At 37.4% G+C, this 23212-nt stretch overlaps 1 protein-coding gene across 1 annotated transcript in view; it reads right to left on the bottom strand.

The window, feature by feature from the left end:
• The window catches only part of CSMD1 (CUB and Sushi multiple domains 1), a 2063616-nt gene that overhangs the window by 407381 nt on the left and 1633023 nt on the right, over positions 1 to 23212 (bottom strand). Inside the window, exons 20-22 of the mRNA XM_024251429.3 lie at positions 21368 to 21583; positions 13041 to 13229; positions 2228 to 2397 (exon numbers count right to left, since the gene is read on the bottom strand). Of these exons, the coding sequence (XP_024107197.3) occupies positions 2228 to 2397; positions 13041 to 13229; positions 21368 to 21583 (575 nt within the window). The remainder of the gene's footprint in view (positions 1 to 2227; positions 2398 to 13040; positions 13230 to 21367; positions 21584 to 23212) is intronic.

Genomic DNA, 23212 nt, shown 5'->3' on the forward strand with positions numbered 1-23212 from the left:
GATCACAGATTAGAAAACATCACACAGAATGCTAGTGTGACAATACTGAAAGTTCTGGGTAAATCTTTCCCAGTTTTACAGAAACTATACCCTGCAGATTAATTTCCAAAATTAATTGCGTTTTCCATTCTATATTCTTTTCATGACATGTTTCTGAGAGCTCGATATCTCTCACATGATTTTTCCACATGAAGCAAGAAAACATCATGTTTATTTATGTGTGCAGGGGGTGCATGTATATAAAATTTTAGTCTTTATTATTACATCTCAGTATTTGCAAAGGATCAATGTGAACAGCATTAGGCTCAAAAATTAAGATAATTTTACTATAAACATTTTTAACAGAGATATTTGTTAGCATATTTAACAAAATATATGCCTGCAAAATGTGTAGGTATTTTATATGATTGACAGCTTCTCTGTAATTAAATGTGAGAAGCACTTTTTTTTTAAAAAAAACTTTTTGTTATAATCAACTTTAAACAGCATGCAATCACAAATGAACATAATTTCCTTCCTTCCATTCCAATAATATTTATCCTTGTATATTTTATGCAGTATCTCTAATCACTCACCTGCACTAAAGTATAGTTAAGAGTTATTTAAAAGTTTGCCTTAAAGGCTTACTGACTTTTAAATTTGAAGTTATTAAAAAATTCAGAAAATGCCTACTTGCGATGTAACTATTTTTTCTTTTAGATTAGTAAGAATGTGCTAGTTTCCTGCCTAAAAACCACTTCTTAATTACAGTCCCTCATACTGCCAGCGTGAGCTTTCAAAAGACTATTAAAATGAAAGAACAACTAGAATAAAACCACTCTACTAAATTATGACATTGAAATACAGTCAAACGCAGCCTTAGGAGGAAGTAAGGCCCTTTAATCTGAAAGCTTCTCCTGACCTGTGCACATAACTTCTAATGAGGTCAAGTGGAGCCTGGCGGGGGCTCCATTCCAGCCATTCTGTAAAGGGAGGACAAACAGTGTTTTCCCTTTTAGTTGGCTTTCTGCATATTCTCTTACAATGCTCATAGTTCAAAGTGAGTTGACAGTACTGAATCTAAAATGCATCATTACGTGCATCTAGGTAGATGTAAATTAATTGAAAAACCCTAGAATTTTAAAAAGGGACTAAAAAGAGCCACGTGTTCCCTTCTTGCCAGAAACCAGGCTTCTGTCCAACTAAATTGCTCACCTTGCTGAAGTAAGCAGGTGATTGGACGGATGATTTATAGCAGGGGTGTCCAATATTTTGGCTTCCCTCCGCCATGTTGAAAGAATTGTCTTGGGGCACACATAAAATGCCCTAACACTAAAGATAGCTGATGAGCTTAAAAAAATCACAAAACATCTCATAATGTTTTAAATATGTTTACGAATTTGTGTTGGGCCACGATCAAAGCTGTGCTGGGCCGCATGTGGCCTGTGGGCTGCGGGTCGGACAAGGCAGTATTATGGCATTAGCCTTGTTGCTTAAAGCTTTTCCTTTTCAGTGCCTTGAGGCTAGGTTGCCCATTCTCCAGCCCCTAGACCATGGAAGTTCCCAATTTCTTGAAACACTTACAGGAGAGGTGAAAATTGTATCAGAAGTCTTAGGAGTTAAGGGGCATTTCTAGTTGGAGCTGGGATTTTGTCAATCAAGGCAGGACCTGGGTACTCCTGCAATCAATATTGAGATTCTGTCTTGTCCTGTAGCCCTATCTGTGATCTGACCACTGCGGCTGGATTTACCTCCATTATCACTTCAGAACTTTTCCAGCTTTCCACAGTATGACCACATTTAAAAATCAAGATTAACTACAGAAAGGGTTGGTTTGGGGACCCTGCAAGTTTTAATAATTACAACTATGTGCTAGACACAATGCTAGGAACATCCACTTATATTATTGTATTAAATCCTCAAGACAGTCCAAAAAGGCAGGTACAATTGCATTTTGTCACACATAAGGAAGCTGAAGATCAAAAGTGTTAAATGACTTTCACAAGGTGCTGGACTGATAAATGTTAGATCTAGGTTTATCCACAAAGTTATTTCAAAGTCCACATACCGTGTTCTAAGCAAAGTGACATTACACCTTCTCAAACTCATTGTGTAAAGAAATATAAATAAATCATATATAAAAAGATATATTAATATGTGCATATATCTGTATGTAGAAAAATAGATAGACAATATATTTTTTGAGAAGAAAAGTTGGAGTCATCATGTTGGAGAAGATTCTTTTTACCTTTAGAGTATCTCCTTCAAACAGCTGGAAGCTTCGTGCTCTAAGGTGGATACCCTTGCCGGCTTCTGTTTCTATTTTATAGATACACTCATGGTTATTATCATAATTGGATGGAAAATTTGGAGACAGTAATGTTCCTTCATTTCCTTTGACACTTGCTCCACATTCGGCTAAAATAAATAGGACATTAGAGAAAGAGGATTCAAAAGTGGAATTACTGTTTTTAACAGATTAAAAACTTTAAAATCATGATAGCCTCCTCTCTTCTATCAATGTATGTCTGTTAATAATATGTTATTTTAAAATAGATCAGTGATTTTTTTATTGTTTTACCAACTGGACAAAAAAAGATACCCCACCTAGCTCATTTTCAAAATTGTCTTATTAACAGAATGACTTCTGACTATGTGGTAGCAGCATGCTATCATATAGAGAGTTCTAGAATAAAACAGAGGTGCTCCAGCACCATGGCTCACTAGCTGTGTCGTCAGGTTGTCACAGCACCTCTCCCACCCACCTCATTCCTGCCTCATGAAATGTCCCCACCAGTTCCCACGCTACCATTCTGCCATGGTTTCTCTGCATTTTCCTTCATTGACATCTATGGCATCAACTGGGACACATTCAAAGGGAAATCTAACGACAGACCAAACCACTGAGTAATCTTCAGGATGTCACAGCCCTGAATGCCTTAGCATTATGTCTTAGGATGGAAGAACATTCAATGGCAGTAATTATCTGCTTCTCCCTCTTTCCCAATGATGGAAGAGGATAATTGACTTCTAGATCTAAATTTGTATCAAACAAAATTCCTCTTATTAAGGTCAAAGTGAAAATACATACAACTCTCTACTTTCTGTCAACTGGAGAAAGTCACTTAACCTTTCAGCACCTGTTTCACTGTGAAAGTGAACAGTTTAGGTCAAGAATGCTTTCAGCTCCAAAATTCTAAGTCCAATACGATCACAGAAAAATAAAGTGGCTACATATACGGGTGCACACACACACAGAGGTTTGTGTGTGCCAAGAGAGCTCCACAGGAGTTTGCACCAACAATTTTACAGACTATACCATGTGCCCAGCACACTGATGTAAACATCCCACAGAACGCCTATTTGTTTGAGGAATAATTGTCAGGTTGGAAACCGAGCTGACATCAGTTAGATGCCAGGTATGTACTGAGAGCGGGAGAGAAGGATGCACAGTGTTCCTTTTCCAGTGGGTTGCTCAAGGTATTGCAGAATTTTGCAGATGACTTCTGCAAGCCCACTGCCACAATACTGATTCTTTCACACCCTCCTTCCCTCTTTGACAATGAACACAATCAGCTATATCACTGGCCACGATATCCTAATCCACTTGCCAGCAGGAAGTTGCTAGACATCCATGATTGCCCCCCAGTGATTCGTGCACATTGAATCTCAGAATGCTTCCATGTGGAAGGGTGTGGGGAGAAAGTCAGAGAGGAAAACGCTTGACAACCTGGGTTCACTTCTCTCTCATCCTCCTTAAATAAAGACAGAAAGGCAAGCTTTGGATGTGGGTCTCGGGGTGCAAGTGTTGAGGGAGAAGTGCAGGCAATTGGTGACTCAAAGATGCCATTGGGAATTTATAATCATTTTGAGAAATTACAGTAATATAATTATATAATTATAATTATGTATTTGTATAACTATAATACTTTAAAAATCATTTTAAAAGAGAAATACATATGTATATATACTCATGAGTAGGTGTATATATCTATAATATATAAATATTTTATATATTTATAGCTATAAAATAGATATAATATATCTAGATATAATATATCTATGAATATCTAGATATATTATATCTACATATAAATATATTTATATCTAGATATAAATATATTTATAATATATATTTAATATATATTATTATTATATATAACATATATATTATATATGTGTATGCGTGTGTTATAATACCTACAATAACCTTCGTGGCATGTCAATAAACCCCATTTACAGGTGAGGAAACTGAAGCATAGAATAGTTTACAAACCAAATGTCTTTCCCAAGGTCACACAACTAGTACGGATTAATTATTGATGTGATATCAACTGTGAAGTGCTCAGAAAGGGAATAGCACTTTTAAAAAATATCCTAAATAACACTTACATGCACTTTAAAATTAATAATTTGCACTACTGTTCATAATTAATAATAAAACTGGAGTAACACAAGTTTAAATGTTCAAGAAAAAAGTGTGTTTTTAAGGACTTTTATTCTAAATAGGTCACCGATTAATCGCAGTTGATATTTGTTATTATATTAGCATTTAGGACATTAACTATATAATCTATTCTCATAATACATAAAAAAGGTGGGACAAGAAAGAAGAATTTAGCATTTGTATCCATGCAAAGAAAAAAAAAATCTAAACCAAAAGAAATAAACACGTAAAGTGTTTTATTAGCCTTTGGATTCTGGGATTTTTTTTTTTTAAAAAGGAGATATATAATAAATGGTAGTAACTAAGTTCAAGTCCTCACTATGCGAGAATAATAACTGTGCAAAATTAACAATCCCATTGTAATTGGTGACCCTGTATAGACAGACAATGCTGCTGCTTTGCCTTTTAGAAAAAATCAAGGCAGAAGCAACTCACCAGCCTTCTAGCACTTCCCAAATCTCACTTTACATTCGCAGCTTGAAACTAAAGTCTTCTAGTAGTATCTGAATAAGTATCTCTCATAATCTGAGATGCAATTAAGATTTCTAAGTAAATATGTAATAATAGCTCATTTATTCAATATATAGCTATAACTGAACCTGAATATACATGACCAAAACACTTAAATGTGCAAAGGTAGGATTTCATTACTCTAGGGTAGTGTGGCACAGGATTCAAAAGATAGTCTTTCACATGGCATTTTCCCCTAGAGTATTACATTGCTATGAAAGTATACAAACTTGGCCAGGCGCGGTGGCTCATGCCTGTAATCTCAGCACTTTTCGGGGCTGAGGCAGGTGGATCACCTGAGGTCAGGAGTTGAAGACCAGCCTGGCCAACATGGTGAAATCCTGTCTCTACTAAAAATACATAAATTAGCTGGGCGTGGTGGCACATGCATGTAATCCCAGCTACTTTGGAGGCTGCTTGAACCCAGGAAGCAGAGGTAACAGTGAGCTGAGATCACCCAACTACACTCCAGCCTGGGTGACAGAGTGTGAGACTCTGTTTCAAAAAAAAAAAGAAAAGAAAGTATACAAACTTGGCTTGTTAATTAGAAAAATTATTTTACTATATATACATTAAATTATATATGAATAATTATATATAGAAATAAAAATCAAATATATATTTAATATGTATTAAATATATTTCATATGTATTAAATATATTTCATATTATATATACATGCATAATATGCATACAATGTGCACTCACTATTTATATTTTAGTACCTATATTCTTCAAAGATTTTAAAGACGATTAACAGATAATCACATTTTTTAAAATTTAAATTATGAGTTTTACATCTTTTCTCTGTTTTAAGCCATTATTTGTGTTTGAGTTAATACCATTCTATTGAACGTAGGATAGTTTTGTTGTTGCTGTGTCACCCTTTTTTTCTGATTTATGTGGAAGTCAATAAGAAAATACGATACTTTAAATACTGAACATGATTAGCCATCGTATCCTGAGGGCCTAGTGCTTCAGGACTCCACTGGACACCGTAGCCATGTTGGTATCTCCAAAGGCCTGCTGAGAAACACGGGTGGGGAAGGAATGCCAGGACCTGGGCACAGTCTCAGGTGCAAGACAAATAGGATGTTTTTATGACTTTATCAACACGACTGAAGCGGAGCATCACATGAAGGAACTATGGGAGATGGGATTGCAAACACAGCCTGAACCAGGTTGCAGGGAATGCGTGCGCTTCCTCGAACCATGGCAGGAGGTCCCTAAAAGAGCTTGGAGCATGGACGTGTCCTGATAAAAGGACGTTTGGAAAAGTAGAATGCCCTAAAACAGTTGAATTTTAAAGACTCTAAACAAAAACACAGAAGGTATAGATGTTGTGAAGATTGACTTGTGGCACAAATTCTAGAATTTCAATAGAAAAGGAGTATCTTTGAAGGTTCAAATAAGTAATCATAGGAAAAATAAGTTGTAGTAATACCATGCCCGATGGGGTACAGGAATTTATCAAATTTTGTTTTTGGTCTATTTGTCACTTACATAGTGCATGTTCTTACTACTGTTACATCATTGGCTGGGCGCAGTGGCTCACATCTGTAATTCCAGCACTTTGGGAGGGCGAGGTGGGCAGATCACCTGAGGTCAGGAGTTCAAGACCAGCCTGACCAACATGGTGAAACCCTATCTCTATTAAAAATACAAAAATTAACCTTGCATGGTGGTGCATGCCTGTTGTCCCAGCTAATTGGGAGGCTGAGGCAGGAGACTTGCTTGAACCCAGGAGGTGGAGGTTGCAGTGAGCCAAGATCGTGCCATTGCACTCTACCCTGGGCAACAAGAAAGAAACTCTGTCTCAAAAAAAAAAAAAACAAACCAAAAAACCCCCACAAAAAACAAAAACAAAACCAAAACAAAACAAAATAAAAAAACAAAAAAACCCCAAAAACACATGGGGGTATATAACAAAACTAAACCCATGTTACAGATGAGAAAACTGAGGCACAATGATACTAATTAACATGCTCAAGTCACACAGGTGTGAGAGGGAGACTATGATTTGAACCCCAGGCAATCTGTTATCAGAAGGCGCAATAATTGTACTACGTTTGTTAATACACAATATTGGCAATTATTCCTATTGGCAGATAGGAAATAATCCATGAGGGCTACTTGCCTATGACTTTAATAACCTTGTGATTCCAACAGGATAGGAAAGTGATGCTGCTGAGGGAAGCAACTTTCTGAATGGGATAGGTTACTGTTTTACAAAATGTTCTTTGAAGAAACATTGGTATACTTTTGGAGGCATGTCTTCTGACTTAATTCTGTTTTCAAATTAAATTAGAAGAATTCCTGCAAAAGCTTTTTATCTCCATTCCTATCTGCTCTCTAACACTACCCCTGCCTTTCTGACCAAGATACCACCAAATAGCTCATATATCACAAAATGTTTCCTTTTCCTTATTTCCACAGCTGTGCAGGTGGCCTCCTAGTATACAAAAATGGATACAACATGATATTCAAATGAAAGAATGGATGTGTCAAAGAAACTGAGAGAGGTGCTCCAGACCCTGGGGCAGTATCCCAGAGGACATAATTTAATAAGACACTGACATTAAGTAAAGAGGAATTGCTCAGAAAATCACAGCAGTTAAGTGACCAAAATTTCAAAAATTATTTGAGCTTGATTTAAAACATTCATTGAAAATCACCATTAGCAGAATTAAATCTTTCATTTTAAAAAAGTTTTTCAATAGTCTATTTAATATTAATTTAAGATGAATGAATACAAAGTTTCTTAATACAAATCACTTGCTGTTTTATAAAAAACCTACTGAAATGGTAACTATAATTGAATTGTCATTTAGATTTTTGCAATTGGATGAAACTAATTAAAATGAAATTAACACAGAAGAAAGGAGTTAATTGATTTTTCAGTCAATTCTTCTGTACAAAGGCATCTACCTGTGAAATTTGCTGTCTCAGTCTGCTTGGCCTGCTGTAACAAAGTACCACAGACAGAGTGGCCTCAGCAACAGACGTGGAGGCTAGGAAGCCCCAAATCCATAGCATTAACCAAACTGTCTGTATAAATTAATACATATTCAATATTAGAGAAGGTCATTTTTGTTGGGGACATTAAATAACTATTTATTTGATTATTTTAAAAAGTAGGTAAAAATATATAACCTCTCAATCTGCCTATTCAATAGTTAAATTGGATTCAAATTCTACAGCTGAAGCAACTTGTCCACCTAAATAATGTCAAGCCTATACAAAGCCTCACATTTAAGAGATGTTTCTTAATATAATGGCTGGAAGTAAAGGTGTATGGCTCCGGTTATTAAAATGTGGAAATTGTTGTGGGGCTTTTGAGGGCATCGGGAAATTGGGAAAACTATTAATATGAAGATCTCTATGTTTTAGAAGCTTTATTTAAAAAGTACAGAAAAAGAAAACAGCTCAACTAAGAAACAGAAACAGAAAATCTACCTTTCTCCTTTAAAGCAAGTTCATTGTGTTCTACACAACAAATAAGTAAATCTTGCCCATAATAGAAGTCTATATAAATAAAAATATGCAATTCCATATTTACTCACAAAGAATATTTAGGAATTTCACAAAATGGTACTATTTTTAGCCCATTCATTATCCTATAAACCTTTATTTTTACAATTTAGTGCCATTATTGGATTAGCTTTTAAGAAGCAACAGAAACTAACATTTTAGCTTAGAACGTTGTTTCAATTTTTTAAACCCAAAATTAAAGAACTACATAGAATTATATACAGTTTAGTGATATATATATCACTAAACTCTCTCTCTCTATATATCTATCTTATATATATCTATCTATAGATATAGATAATCTATAGACATAGATATGTAGATATCTATGTCTATAGATATAGATATCTATAGATACATATACATATAGAGAGAGAGAGTTTAGTGTTAAACTAGATATAAATTAAACTAGATATAAATTAAAATACAGGCAAGATATTTTGTTTTGCTATGCCTCTTGGAAACAACTTGTAATCCATTCAAAAATTGAGGATAAGGGTGTTGATTTTTTTTCTTTTTTCATTTCGCCCAATGACTTTCTACTTTGTCAAGAAAATAGAGTTAATACAGGTAATCAATAAGAGGATATATCTCACTTTAATTCATTTTTTAAAAAATTCTCTTACTAGATATGCATTTAAGGCTTATGCTGATGTATATATACAGCCCTTTAACACCCTGTCTGAGAAAATTTATTGTTTGAATAATTCTGAAATGATGTCATAGATGCAACATTAGGTTACAGAATTATAGCAAACATTTATCTCCATCATATATACTCTCTAACCTTGCTCCTGCTCTTTTGACCAAAATGCTACAAAATGTCACAAAACATCACAAAATATTCAGTTTTTGTTATTATTCAAAAGCTGTGCAGATGGAATTCTAAAGGTACTAAGCCAGTCATGACTGCCCTGGCCACAATGACTGCTCAGGAATAGGCATGGGACTCAATGTGGGCCAATGAGAGGAAACCCAGGACTTGCACATAAGCGATCTTGACATAGCTGTTTCCACAGAACTGCAGGATGTGGGGCTACAGCACTGTATGTGATGATATGAGATCAGGAAGCCCACCCAGTGCTTTACCCAGAATGGCAAAACAGAGATGCTGAGACCTCAGGTTCTTGTTGACGAGGTTGAACCCTTGATCAAAGCTCACCTGAAGCTGTCCCTGGGTATGGACTTTATATCACCTTACTAATAAACTTTCATTTTGACTTAAGCCAATGTGGGCAACTTTTTCTCTCTAACTTGCAAGTGAAAAAGAAGATCCTGAACAATACATGTATAATGCACATGCCAACAGGTGCCAGAAGAGAGGGTTTGAGCATTGAGGTTGAATACCCAAGGAATATATGATACTATTTCTATCATCCTAAATACATCATCAGGTTGAAAAAAACCCTAAAATGAATAAACACAAATAATAAAAAAGTTTCCAACTCTTTCATTTAAAAGTGACTTGATAGAAAAATAGTTCTTAGCTCAGATGCTCACTAGAAATTCCATTTAAGGTCAGACATTTATTAGGGAGGTTAAAACGGCATGCTTCTAACTCAGTCGACATTCCTTAGGTGTCACCTGCAACCTTTGGTATGGATTTGCCTCTTTTTTGCCACAAGCAAATCATTTTTATTTCTATAATTTTAGGGAAAGAAACATGAAGTATGGATGAATCAAATTTTTGAGATGAAAAGAGAAGCTTCTGAGGAAAGAAATTTTCCTCTTTTGGATACACAGAACTTAGGGATGAGGCAGCCCACTGTAAAGGAGCCATCAGTCTGAGGAGGGAGACAAAGAGATGAGGACAACTTGAGGCTGGGCACTGTGGCTCACGCCTGTAATCCCAGCACTTTGGGAGGCCAAGGCGGGTAGATCACATGGTCAGGAGTTCGAGACCAGCCTGGTCAACACGGTGACACCCCGTCTCTACTAAAAATACAAAAATTAGCCGGGTGCGGTGGCATGTGCCTGTAGTCCCAGCAACTCGGGAGGGATGAGGCAGGAGAATTGCTTGAACCTGGGAGGCAGAGGTTGCATTGAGCCGAGATCGTGCCACTGCACTCCAGCCTGGGTGACAAGAACAAAACTCCATCTCAAAACAAAACAAAACAAAAAAAGTAATGGCAAAAACTGCAATTACTTTTGCACCAACCTTATAGAAAGAGCTCTGGTGCTCTGTGGGCCTGACAGGGCTCCATCTGTCTGCACCAGGCTGCTGGGTAAGCGCTGGGTGCGCTCTGGAGAGCCAGTGAGTGAGGGACTCTGATCCAGGACAGCGTGGAGGGAGAGTGATTGCTCTGATTAGTAGAGGAAGCACTGACCAGGCTCTGTTACATCAGGCAAATCGATGGAGTTTTCACTTTGGAGAGAGCATTCTGGGAGCTGCGGCCCCTGGGGTTGGTGGGGTCTGGGGAGCCGGGGAAACCATCAGGGGGAATGGGGGGGGTTCTGGAGCGAGTTGGGGCTAGAAGGGTGGGGAGGAGGAGCCTGAACTGAGAGCTCTGCAGTGGCCAGAATCCTTCAGAGCTAGGAGCTAAGCAGGTGTGGGGAATTAGAGAGAAATGAAGACAGCACCCAAATGCACCAGAGGCGCTGGAGGAAAAATCAGGAAACTGCAGGCAAAATGCAAAAGGCTAAATACAAAAAGGGCCTGTCCAAGGCCCTCCTGTCCAGTGCAGTGGCTAAAGGCTGAGTTGCAGGCTCCCTGGGTTCGAGTCTTCCTAGCTCTGTGTCCTTGGGCAAAGTTTGTAGAGTCTTTTTGTCTTAATATTTCCACATGTAAAAGGATGTAAAAGGGAACTGTCAATCACAGCATTTACTTCGTAGAATTGTCACGGGACTAAATATGTTATTACATGGAAGGAGCCTGAAGCAGTGCCTAGTCTACCATACAGTGTTTAATAAATAGTAACTATTCTTCCAACTCTAGTTACTTATTTTTCATATTTTAGACCACAGAGTAAAAACCTGAATGACAAGAAAAACAGTGTAAAGATAATGACTCTGGATGAAATAGAGTAGCATTTAATGGGTCTTAATCATTACAATCAGTAGACTACTGACTGTTACATATCTAGATGTCACTTTGATATCATCGAGTTGGGGGTTTTGTCCAGATTTCAAACGATCTCTGTTAGGAGTCTCTAGACTCCAACCAACTCTGGGAACTCCTATGATCATCTACAATATACCGTATTTTTTTTCTTGAGATAATAGTCAAAATTTGCCTTCCATTCTCAAATAAATATTATAACCACAAACAGTTTAAGAACCATTATTTTAGGAGAAAAGCAGATTGTAAAAATATATAGATACATGTTTTGGAAAGAGACACAGATGATTTGATTCATGTTTATTTGTTTAATTTTTTAATAATGAAATTCTGACTATGTATCTCTGGCTCATTAAAATCCAAAAATATAGCCTTATCGTTTGAGTTACATAATATTCCTAAGCAACCCCAAAAATCAAAGAGATTCTGCACCATGGTAAAATAAAACAAGTTATGCTCAACAAGTTATGCTAAGTGAACATGTTTGTGTTTTATATGGACTATTAAATTTTATCTTCAGACCTCCCCCACCTGCCTCCAGTTTGTTAACTGGTGAAATTAGTGTGGTTCGTATTCTGGACTCCCCATGGATTCAGAAGGCTTGGTGTTAAGGAGAACCTTGGTCAATCTCTCACATCCCTTTTTTCTTCACAATGACATTAGTCAGTTTTCTGTAACTTTAAAGAACAATTTGTAAGACGCAGAATATGCTGAGCAACATGGCTGGGTGGCAGGAACTAGACCTTGTCCGTATAGCTAACTACGAGAGCTCTGGCTGTGTGGACAACACACCCTATTTAAGCTATGACAGCAGTTACGATTCCCCTTTGCTAAACTTCTTAAAGTAGCACAGTTCCAGATTGCTAATAAACGTCACCGCACTGGATCAACAAGCCAGTTCCTGCATGTGAGCCTAGTACTTCATTTCAAAGTACCGAAATAAAAATTCCTGTTACTCTCTGGAATTATCTCTTGGATTCCTCCAGAACACACTGAAAAAGTGAATTCAGCATTCAAATGCCTATCATGCCCACTTAGCAGGAGTGTGCAACCATCATCCAGTCAAAGGCTACCACTGACAACAAAAACAAAATTGTCATGATCGTTATACCCAGGGACACATGCTGCTTTTAATCAATACAATTGTCAGAGGTTGTGTTATTGTAGCTTGGCTTCTATCTTCCAATTTTTCTTTTGCTCCAGATTTTCTCTCTCTCTCTCTCCGTATATATATATTTTTTCCCTTCATAAATATGCTTGATACATGCTTTGGTTTCACTCTTGTTCAATCATAAAATTTCAAAGCTGAAAGGGACTCACTTTACAGATGAGCTAATTCAAGCCCAGAGCAGTTAGGCAGCTCCCCTCTCCCCTGGTTGGCAGACTGAGGCCTGTACTCTCACCCTCTCCTTCCTTGTCAACAACCCCCCACCCAACCCCGACCACCCTAGGCTTCTTGCCTGGGCTATACCCTGCCCCCATGGATGAATGAAATGAAAGCGTGTGGCCACCTACCCACACACCTTGGCAGAGGTGCACTCCACACACGGCGGCCCCCACCCAGGCAGGTAAGCTTGGTTGCACCTTCTAAACGATATCCCGGGAAGCAGGAAAACGTCAGAGAGTCTCCCACACCAAAGTGAAAACCAATTCTTCGGCTGAAGGCAGGGACTCCAGGATCATCACATGGCTCCAGGTCATATTCTGAGGCATGCAGAGACAGAGTAAATGCATGAGGATTTGGGTAAATACACAAAGATTAAATAGCAAGAATAAAAAGGTGCTATTACTAAAAAAAAAAAAAAAAAAAAAAAAAAAAAACAAAACCCTATATATGTGTTTTCCCCAAACACTTATAACTGTTACGTGCATTTTTTTTCTTGTACTACGAACTGTCTTATGACAAATGACATGGGAGTTAGTATTTTTTTTCTTTTAAGAATTGACAGGTAAGAATGAGAGTTACTAGAGGCTGGGAAGGGGGTGTATGGAGGGAATATGATATTGGTCAATGGTTACAAGGGTACAGTTAGAAGGAATATGTTCTAATACTTGATAGCAGAGTAAGGTGACTATAGTGAGTAATAATACAGTGTACATTTCAAAATAGCTCAAAGGCAAGATCTGAAATGTTCCCAACACAAAGAAATAATAAATGTTTGAGGTGATGGGTATCTTAAGTATCTTGATATTTTGTCACACATTCTACTCATGTATCAAAATATCACATGCACCCCATAAATGTGTACAATTATTACGTAACTAGAAGACAAACAGACAAATAGCATATTAAAATGAGATAATTCACTTCAAAACTGTCAGCTTGAGAGTGTGGAATAATTTTACTGATGTTTCTAATTGCTTAAATTGGTTACTGTATCCCTCCCAAAGGTGTTTTTTGATAACTAAGGCATGAAGCATAACATAAAAACAAAGGCACAGGGCTGTGTTTGTGGAAAGCTTATCAGAGCCAATTTCACCTCTAGAATATACCTCAGTGAGGAACAGTGGAATTTTCCTCTGTTTATTTTCAATCTGTAAAGCACGTGAGATTGAAAAGTAGTAGACAAGATTTTGTACTAGAAATTACTATAAACCATTCAAGAAGAAAGTGTTAAATATAAATTAAAAAATAAATGTCTGACATTTTGCTGTATTTTGGGAGTAAGGATTCAAAATGTCAGCACTGACAGCTCACTTCTGTGTTTGCCATATTCTTTACAGCCAACTCCTTCTGATCTCCGTAGTATATACGTATAATTGAGCTCTGGCTGTCACCAGCCTCTTGGTCCATTATCAAGTCCATGATTTTGTCAGGGTGAAGAAAGAAAGTGTGGGTAAGTGCCTATTTGTTTGGTTTCCTCCTTCTTGCTGTTTCCCCAGTCTGTAATGCCCAATTTAGTCAAATAGTATCAAACAGTCAGCCAGCCAACTATGGAAATATGCTTAGGCATTGGAATGGTAAGAAGAGTTTCAGAGAGAATCTTGAAAGGCCAACTAAAAGATGTGCATTATTGCAAAGAATTGGGACAATGAAGATCACTCTTAGTTTACCATGGGGAAGAAACGTTTAGAAAACTATGCTAGTCTTTCTAAAAAAAATTACTTCTACTTTTTTCTAACACCATCTTTAGGGTTCTCCTAACTTGGAATTTTAGGTTCATTATTTTCACTGAACATATAAAGTCCAACTCATCCTTTTCCCCTCAATATTCCTCAAATCTGATCCTTCTTTTTTTTTTTTAGTTTAGTTTTCATTATCTGCTGAGTTAGTCATTGATATCTCATACCTGCACTTTTATAAAAACTTTTATGGAACTCTGTACCTAAACACTTCCTTCATCTCACTTAGCTTACTGGTAAACCTCTGAGGTGGATACTTTCTGAATTATCTTTGCGTTTAGATAAGAAATCTATTCTGGATCTCTAAAATATTCAAACTAACCTTGATAACCTTGAGATATACTTATTAATTTGACTTATGCATAATATGACTCAGAAAGAAAATAATATAGACAATGTCATTTAATTGAACTCAACAAACATTAATTGACAACCTATCATATGTTATTTTACTTTTTAGAACATATTAAAATAAAGATGTCACAATTCAGATAATATTATCTCATACCTTGCTGTTATCATTCTACTTCTATCTAAGGATATACTGTGTGCCCTCAGTTCAAACCATATATTTCCTGTCATTTCTTTAAAAATGGTTGAAAACTCACCAGGCATGGTGGCTCACACCTGTAATCTCAGCACTTTGGGAGGCTGAGGCAGGTGGATCATGAGGTCAGGAGTTTGAGACCAGACTGACCAACATGGTGAAACCCAGTCTTTACTGAAAATAAAATAAAATTAAAAATAACAAAAAAATTAGCTGGGCGTGTTGGTGCATGCCTGTAATCCCAGCTACTCGGGAGGCTGAGGCAGAAGAATTGTTTGAACCTGGGAGGTGGAGGTTGCAGCGAGCTGAGATTGCACCACTGCATTCAAGCCTGGACAACAGAGCGAGACTCCATCTCAAAAAAAAAAAAAAAAAAAAACTCTTGCCAAATAGGAGAATATTTTGATATTATTATATGCTATACCTATTATCTTATATAAAGAAACACCATGATCTTATGGTTCTTTGCTTTAAGTATATTTTTACTATATATTGTAGCTTATACAATATCCTCTGAAAGAAACTTACAAGGACAGAAAGCCTGAAACAATACCATGAGGTTAGAAGGTGTGTGTTAGCTGTAACCATCTTGATTAGGCTTTGTAAGGATTATCTTATATTAATTCTCACTTAATCATTATTATACAAAGTATATTTGCACAGTGCACATGTTCATCTTTGTCTAACACAAGAAAAGTGTATTAACTTCAGAATTCCATCTTCTCACCAACTCAAAGATTTTGTTCTTGGAGTTTATGCTTTTTTTTCTCCTTCATCAATTCTCTTATTTCCACCAAAATAAAAATACGCGTTACAGGGGTCAAACTTAAGAATGAAGTAAACAACCAAAACCACCAACAAAACAAACTAACAACATCAATCTCTGGACTTCACAGTCACCCAGCCACCATATCCCTTGTCTGGTTATCATTAGCACAAACTTTTCAAAGTATTGGGTGTACCTTTCATTTTCCCATCCTCCCTTCCAAGACTGTCTTCATCTCATCTATTCAGGCTTTCCTTCACAGCCTTCCACTCAAATAGATCTTACCAAAGCCACTGTGACGTCCAGATGCAAAAACCAATGGTCAATTCTTTTATTTATTTATTTATTTATTTTAATTTTATTATTATTATTATTATACTTTAGGTTTTATGGTACATGTGCGCAATGTGCAGGTAAGTTATATATGTATACATGTGCCATGCTGGTGCGCTGCACCCACTAACTCGTCATCCAGCATTAGGTATATCCCCCAATGCTATCCCTCCCCCCTCCCCCCACCCCACAACAGTCCCCGAAGTGTGATGTTCCCCTTCCTGTGTCCATGTGTTCTCATTGTTCAATTCCCACCTATGAGTGAGAATATGCGGTGTTTGGTTTTTTGTTCTTGCGATAGTTTACTGAGAATGATGATTTCCAATTTCATCCATGTCCCTACAAAGGACATGAACTCATCATTTTTTATGGCTGCATAGTATTCCATGGTGTATATGTGCCACATTTTCTTAATCCAGTCTATCATTGTTGGACATTTGGGTTGGTTCCAATTCTTAGACTTCCTCTTACTAAGCAGGTTTTAATACAGTTGAATGCTCTCTTCTTTCCTCAAAGGCTTTCCTTTCTTAGCTTCTGGGACGCCACTCTCCTCCTAACTCACTGGACCCAGGTTCAGAACTTCTGCTGCCCCATGTGTTGAAATTAACTCTATGCTGATGGGTTTCCAGTATTTCTTTTTCTTTAATATGATCCTGTTATATGAATTGAAGACTCTTGTCAATCATTCTTGAATACATCCCTCAATATCCCCAAGAGAAAAAGTCTGTATTTTCTTTCCAAACCTGCTTTATTCCCAGTGGTTTTCACGTAAAACAGAGCATCCTTATTCATGCAGGTTCAAAATCTTGACCCCATTCTGTATTTTATGTGACACCTTCACTTCCTGCCAATCAAGTCAGCTCTAACCTAGCATCCTTCCTGTAGTCTCAGCTTCCATCTGGCATCTCTTGCTGGGATTATTGTGTAACAGGTTCCTGTTGAGACTCACACGTTATCTTTCAAGTAAACCTTGAAAAAGGTCAGATCACATCGAGCTCTTCAAATCCATCCAATGGCTTCATGCAACATTCACAATAAACATCCAAGTTGTTTATGTTATCTGCCCTCCATAACTAACTTCACATCCTTCCACTTTCCCCTCAGTTTCAGGGGTCTGGCCACAGTGCCCCTCTTCTTTATCGTAAACTTGGTGGCCTGGGCCTCCCATTGCACCTCTTTCTGTTGAGAGCCCACCCAAATTAGCCGGCCTGTCCATTCTCTGCTTCACAATCAAGTCTCAGCCTGTCAGAGACCTGCCTAGGCAATGAAAGAATGAGTACACTCTCCTCTGTCCCAGGTACTCATGACTCAACCACAGAAGAAGAAACAGTATCCTCATTTGAAAATTCATGGTACCACTGAAGGAGACAAATACAGAAAAGCCATTTTGGGAAAGAAATAATTTTGGTGTAAAAACATTGTCATGGAAACGTTTTTCTCCTATGTTATATAGAAGAAAACAAATTCTGCTTAAGGAAAAGAGGAAAGGTGCCAGACACACCCTCTGACCTGGACAGGAGGAGTTTTGCCTGGTGAAAGATGCATAAAAGCTTATTCATTTATTTATTATTTTTTTGAGACAGAGTCTCGCTCTTTTGCCCAGGCTGGAGTGCAGTGGCCCGATCTCAGCTCACTGCAAGCTCCACTACCCGGGTTCACACCATTCTCCTGCCTCAGTCTCCTCAGTAGCTGGGACTACAGGCGCCTGCCACCAAGGCTTTTTGAATGAAGAGAAAATCACATATGTAATGGCACAAAGTGGTCCAAGTTTTAACCTTTTGAAGAGAATGACTGAGAAATGATGCTAATTCACTAGAAGTTAGCACTTAAGAAGTAGACATGTCATAGGGGGTGGAAAAGTAAGTGTGGAGTATCCAGTGCACATAGTTAGCAACCAGTAGCAGACAACGTTATGTAGAATGGGGATTGTGCAGATTTATCTAAGCCAACTGGAATATGGGGCTTTTTTTTTCTACAATATTACCATTAACATCTGCAGAAATACTGACTAGGAAACACAATCAGGAAATACTACTTTAATAAGGCCTTCTGAGAAAGACAGAAATAAACTCGATTAACAGGAAAGAAGGCAGATGTAAAAGCATATGAATGCCATTCATGATAAACAACAAAGTCTCTGGATGGGTAAATGCCACATTTGTATAATAAACTTGCTAGTTATTTGTATACTTAAAAAAAAAAAACTCCATGGTATCAGTGTCACTGGCAATTGTTTGCAGCACAGTTTCAAGGCAAAAATCCTTCCAAATGAAATTACTCCTCTAACATACCTAAAGAATTTGTTTACTTTAAAGTCGACTTTGAAATCCAAAGTGTTGTCTTTTGTTTTTAAAAAGACTTTCTGCTTGTGTGCAACTGTCTAGATGAAACTTATTTCTTCTGCAGGCTTTAGGTATTATTTTCTACTGGTTATGTTTAAATGAACTGTTCTGAATGTTTACAGACTGTTACAACTTTAAAGACCCACGAAAGAGTATTTTGTTGTTGTTGGCTTGCTTGTTTGTGTAAGTAGTTTATAATGAGAGTGTCAGTAGAATCTAATAGTTACAATTTGACTTTTGGTTATTTGTATGGTCTGAGTGTGTTACCCAAAATCCATGTGCTGGAAATTTGATCCCCTTTTTCGGGGTGTTTATGTCATGAGGGATCCACCCTCATTAATGTATTACAGCCATTAAAAGGGCTTCTTGTCTTTTACCACATGGGGATATGGCGATTCTCCTCTTTCTGACCTTATTACCTTCTGCCACGTGATGACACAGCAAGAAGGCTCACTCCAGATGCCAGCACCTTGATCTTGGACTTCCCAGCCTCCAGAATTGAGAAACAAATTTCTGTTATTTATAAATTACCTAGTCTCAGGTATTCTGTTATGGCAAGTGGCACAAACATTCTAAGACAGTAGTCATCAAAAGAGTTACTGGCAGCCTTGTGCTGAGGGCACCAGAATAAGAAACTGATGCAGTAAAATGAATAGAATTTGCATAGACTCCTGAGAAACACCTGCAGAAGTGAACTGTAACAGACTTGCGTCACTGCCATTTTCTTTTTTTGGAGAAGTCTATTTAAAGTCATTTTGGATCATGATGAAAGTAAGAACTGGAGGAAGTGATATTCTCATAGTAATACTAATTGAGATACACCAGGGGAGAATGCAGAGAGAGAGGGATTTAGGAATTAGTGTTGGGAAGATTTAAGTCTTTGATATATAAAGTGGCAAGTTTCATGATTACTGCTGATTACAACAAATTTCCAAGAAATCAAGTGGTCTGAGCCAGTCTTGAAAGCTTCACTTGAGTAGAGAAATACCAAGAAAAATCAACAAAGTCAGATTAAGATAAATGGCAACTAGGTAGAATTAGAGGGAGTATAAGGTAGTTCAGAGCATCTTAAGATCCCAAAAAAATTTTTTCCTTGAAGACACTATTTTATTTCACATAACGTTAATCAATATGCAGTAGTTAGTAGGCAATTGTGAAGTTCTTATTACAGTTGACTCTTGAAAAATGTGGGTTTGAACTACTTGAATCCATTTATACATGAATTGTTTTCAATAAATACATTGACAATTTTTTGGAGATTTGCTACAACTTAAAAACACATGCAGATGAACCATGTCATCAAGACATATCTTAAAAATTAGTAAAATGTTAGGTATATCATGAAAGCACAAAATATATGTAGATACTAGTTTATTTATGTGTTAATTGACTGTAGGCTTTCGGTCAACAGTAGGCTATTAGTAGTTAAGTTTTGGGGGCATCAAGAGTTACCCTCAGATTTTCCACTGTGCAGGGGTTGACACCCCTAACCCTTGTATTATTCAAGTACAGTTGACCTTGAATAATATAAGGATTAGGTGTGTCAATCCCCGCACAGTGGAAAATCATCTTACTTATGAGTAACTCATCTTATAGTAAGATACAGCAGTAGACCTGTTGTTTATATAAAAGTGGGGCAAGCAAACTTTCTACCAAGATCTTTAGTTTTGGTTTAGGAGATAAGATAAATACTCAAATATTGTGACACATAATCTCATAAGTGGCATCAAAAGTTATTAAGGAATTTATGAGATCTCAAAAGTAGAATAAATTACATGTGACTGTGTTACCCAGGGACCACCTTATGAAAATTACACTTGATCTGGGCTATGAGGAATAAGGAAGGAAAAGCCTCTTCGTCCAAAGCATCATATGCACAAATGCAAGTTAATATGATTGTTCCCATCCTTTGGCAGCTGTAGTGCAGCAGGGCCCTTTCTGTCGGTGGAGGGTGGGGGCATGGTGGAAATGAAGATACTGCAGAGGTTCTGAGTGTGATCTGTTCACTGAGCATCATTTGTTTATGTGACCAAGTTTATCTCTCACATGTTTGGTCAGTTTTTAAGTGGGGGCAATTTTTTCTTATCTGTAGAAAAAATTAGCATCTATGTCATAGAACTATACAAATTAAACAATCTAACCCATACAAATAATTCCTGCTGTAACATAAACCTTATGCAAATATTATCTATATATTATCATTAAAAATAAAGATGTTACCTAACTTGGAGTATTTTTTGTCACTGCATATAAATATATTAAACTACAAGCTCATCCTCAACTGTGTGTGCCCACCTGCTTCTTTCATCCTAGAGGTGGTTGTCAAGGCAAATATTGGCACCTACTGTAGGGTAGAAACCAATGCAATCAGGTGACAACTGACCCAGAGGATGCCTCCCAATAAGGGAACTTTCCTCAGAGATCTTGTAGAGTTGGTGAAGAGAATCGAGTGAGAAGCGCTTTGCAGAATATAGTGACATTTACAGATTTTTCAAAGATGAGAATTCACAAATTGTGTAACACAAAGTGGCATTTTCTGGATGCCACATAACCGTACTTGCACCCTGCTTCATGGAGGCTCAGCCTCCTGCACCCCATTGGTTGGAATCAAGTCACGCATGTACAAACACACACTCATGCACACATTACACACACACACACACACACATTCTCACTAAGAAATGGCAGTATCGTTGCCAGAGGAGAGAAACAGCAAACAAGACCAACATACCTGAAAACGTGATATTGAAGCCCTCGTACGAAATTGAGAAGTCTGATATAAACCGAAGCTGGGCAGTGAAGTTTCCAAACAAGCCTGCCTTGATTGTATGAGGCAACACCGACCCAGTGAGCCTGGCAACGGGCTCGGAAAAACTTCCATCCTCTGTGATCAGTAAATAGTCGTGGGAACTCTCAAGATGAAAGGTGTGAAAGATCATTTGAACTCCTGAGAAATGAAGGAGGGGGGAGAGAGAGAGAGAGAGAGACAGAGAGAGAGACACACACGGTGGGGCAGAGAAGGAGAGGGGCAGAGAGAGACAGAGACATAGAGATGATAGAAATGGAGAGGAAGAGAAAATAAGAGGGGAAGACAGATTCCAGAGAGTAATAGCCACAGAGAGACAGAGATGATAGAGAGATGAGAGAGAGATGGAGAGAGATGTAGAGGAAAGAGGGAAAAAGAGAGAGGTTAGGAGAGGTAACAGTTGCTGAAAAATTTTTTTTCATCAACCTAAGTCTAAGGACTTAGACACATCAAGCCTTAATCAAAATATTAAAATGTTATCTTGATATGTAAATCTAGCTCTGCAGATTTACATTTCCTCTTTAAGAGGAAAAATGGGTGGAAAGAGGATGGCTTTAGAAATGAAAAAAAGCAGAGGGGATAAACAACAAAAATAAATACTTAAGTGCATATAAGTACAGATATGATGTAAATATGAAGATATGAAGTGGATATGAATATTGAGGTAGATATGGAGTTTATAGATGTAGTTATATATAGATACAGATATAGATGTAGATGTTGGCATAGATATGGATATTTAATAAAAACAGGTGAGAATGTTTACAATGGGTTTCATTCAAAAATTGTCAGTAGGCTCTTAGGGACAGTATTTGTCCCAGAGGGACAAAAGACCAGACAAATTTTCAATGTACTCTAAACAAGTGTCCTTTAGAAAAATCTTATTTGGAGGTCTGCATAACTGAGGAAAAACTTCCTTAAAAATGTAGTTTTAGATGCCCGTAAAGCATATGACCTCATAGTAACCAGAACTACAAAGTCTTATTTCTGGATTCCTATAGTGAAATTAATAAAATTAACTGTGAACAGATAACTTCTAATAAAAATGTGTATTTTTATGATTATAAAACTTTGATCACTCATAATCTGTGTCTTCTTTATGCTTAATTTCCTTCAGGGCAAGTTCTTCCTTCATGTCATTCACGGTAGCATAGTGCCACACAGTATATATAATAAAATGTAGCCATTTAATATTAAGTCGGGTTCAAATCTATGTGAAAAGATGAAGTCTACATAATACTTATGTGATCAAAATTCCAAACAGACTCTTGTTTATTTTATTTTTTGAGATAGAGTCTCACTCTGTCTCCCAGGCTGGAGTGTAGTGGCGCAATCTCGGCTCGCTGCAACTTCCGCCACCTGGGTTCAAGCCGTTCCCCTGACTCAGCCCCCAGAGTAGCTGGGATTACAAGCATGCACCACGATGCCTGGCTAATTATTTTGTATTTTTAGTAGAGACAGTGTTTCACCATTTTGGCTAGTCTTGTCTGGAAATCCTGACCTCAGGTGATACGCCTGTCTTGGCCTCCCAAAGCGCTGGGATTACAAGCATGAGCCACTTCACCCGGCCAAATAGACTCTTAAAGATGACAAGTTTAGTCACAGAAAAAAGATTCAGGCTACAATCCTAAACCCAGTGTTTATGATCTACACTTCCTGCACAAAATGCAAAATCTCCTGATGTTCACTATGCTTACCTGTAAAATGAGGATAGAAATATCTGTTCTATGAGGCATCTGTGGATTACGTGAAGACAAATTATTCATTATG

Source organism: Pongo abelii, chromosome 7 (genome assembly GCF_028885655.2).
Source record: "Pongo abelii isolate AG06213 chromosome 7, NHGRI_mPonAbe1-v2.0_pri, whole genome shotgun sequence".
Taxonomy (NCBI): domain Eukaryota; kingdom Metazoa; phylum Chordata; class Mammalia; order Primates; family Hominidae; genus Pongo; species Pongo abelii.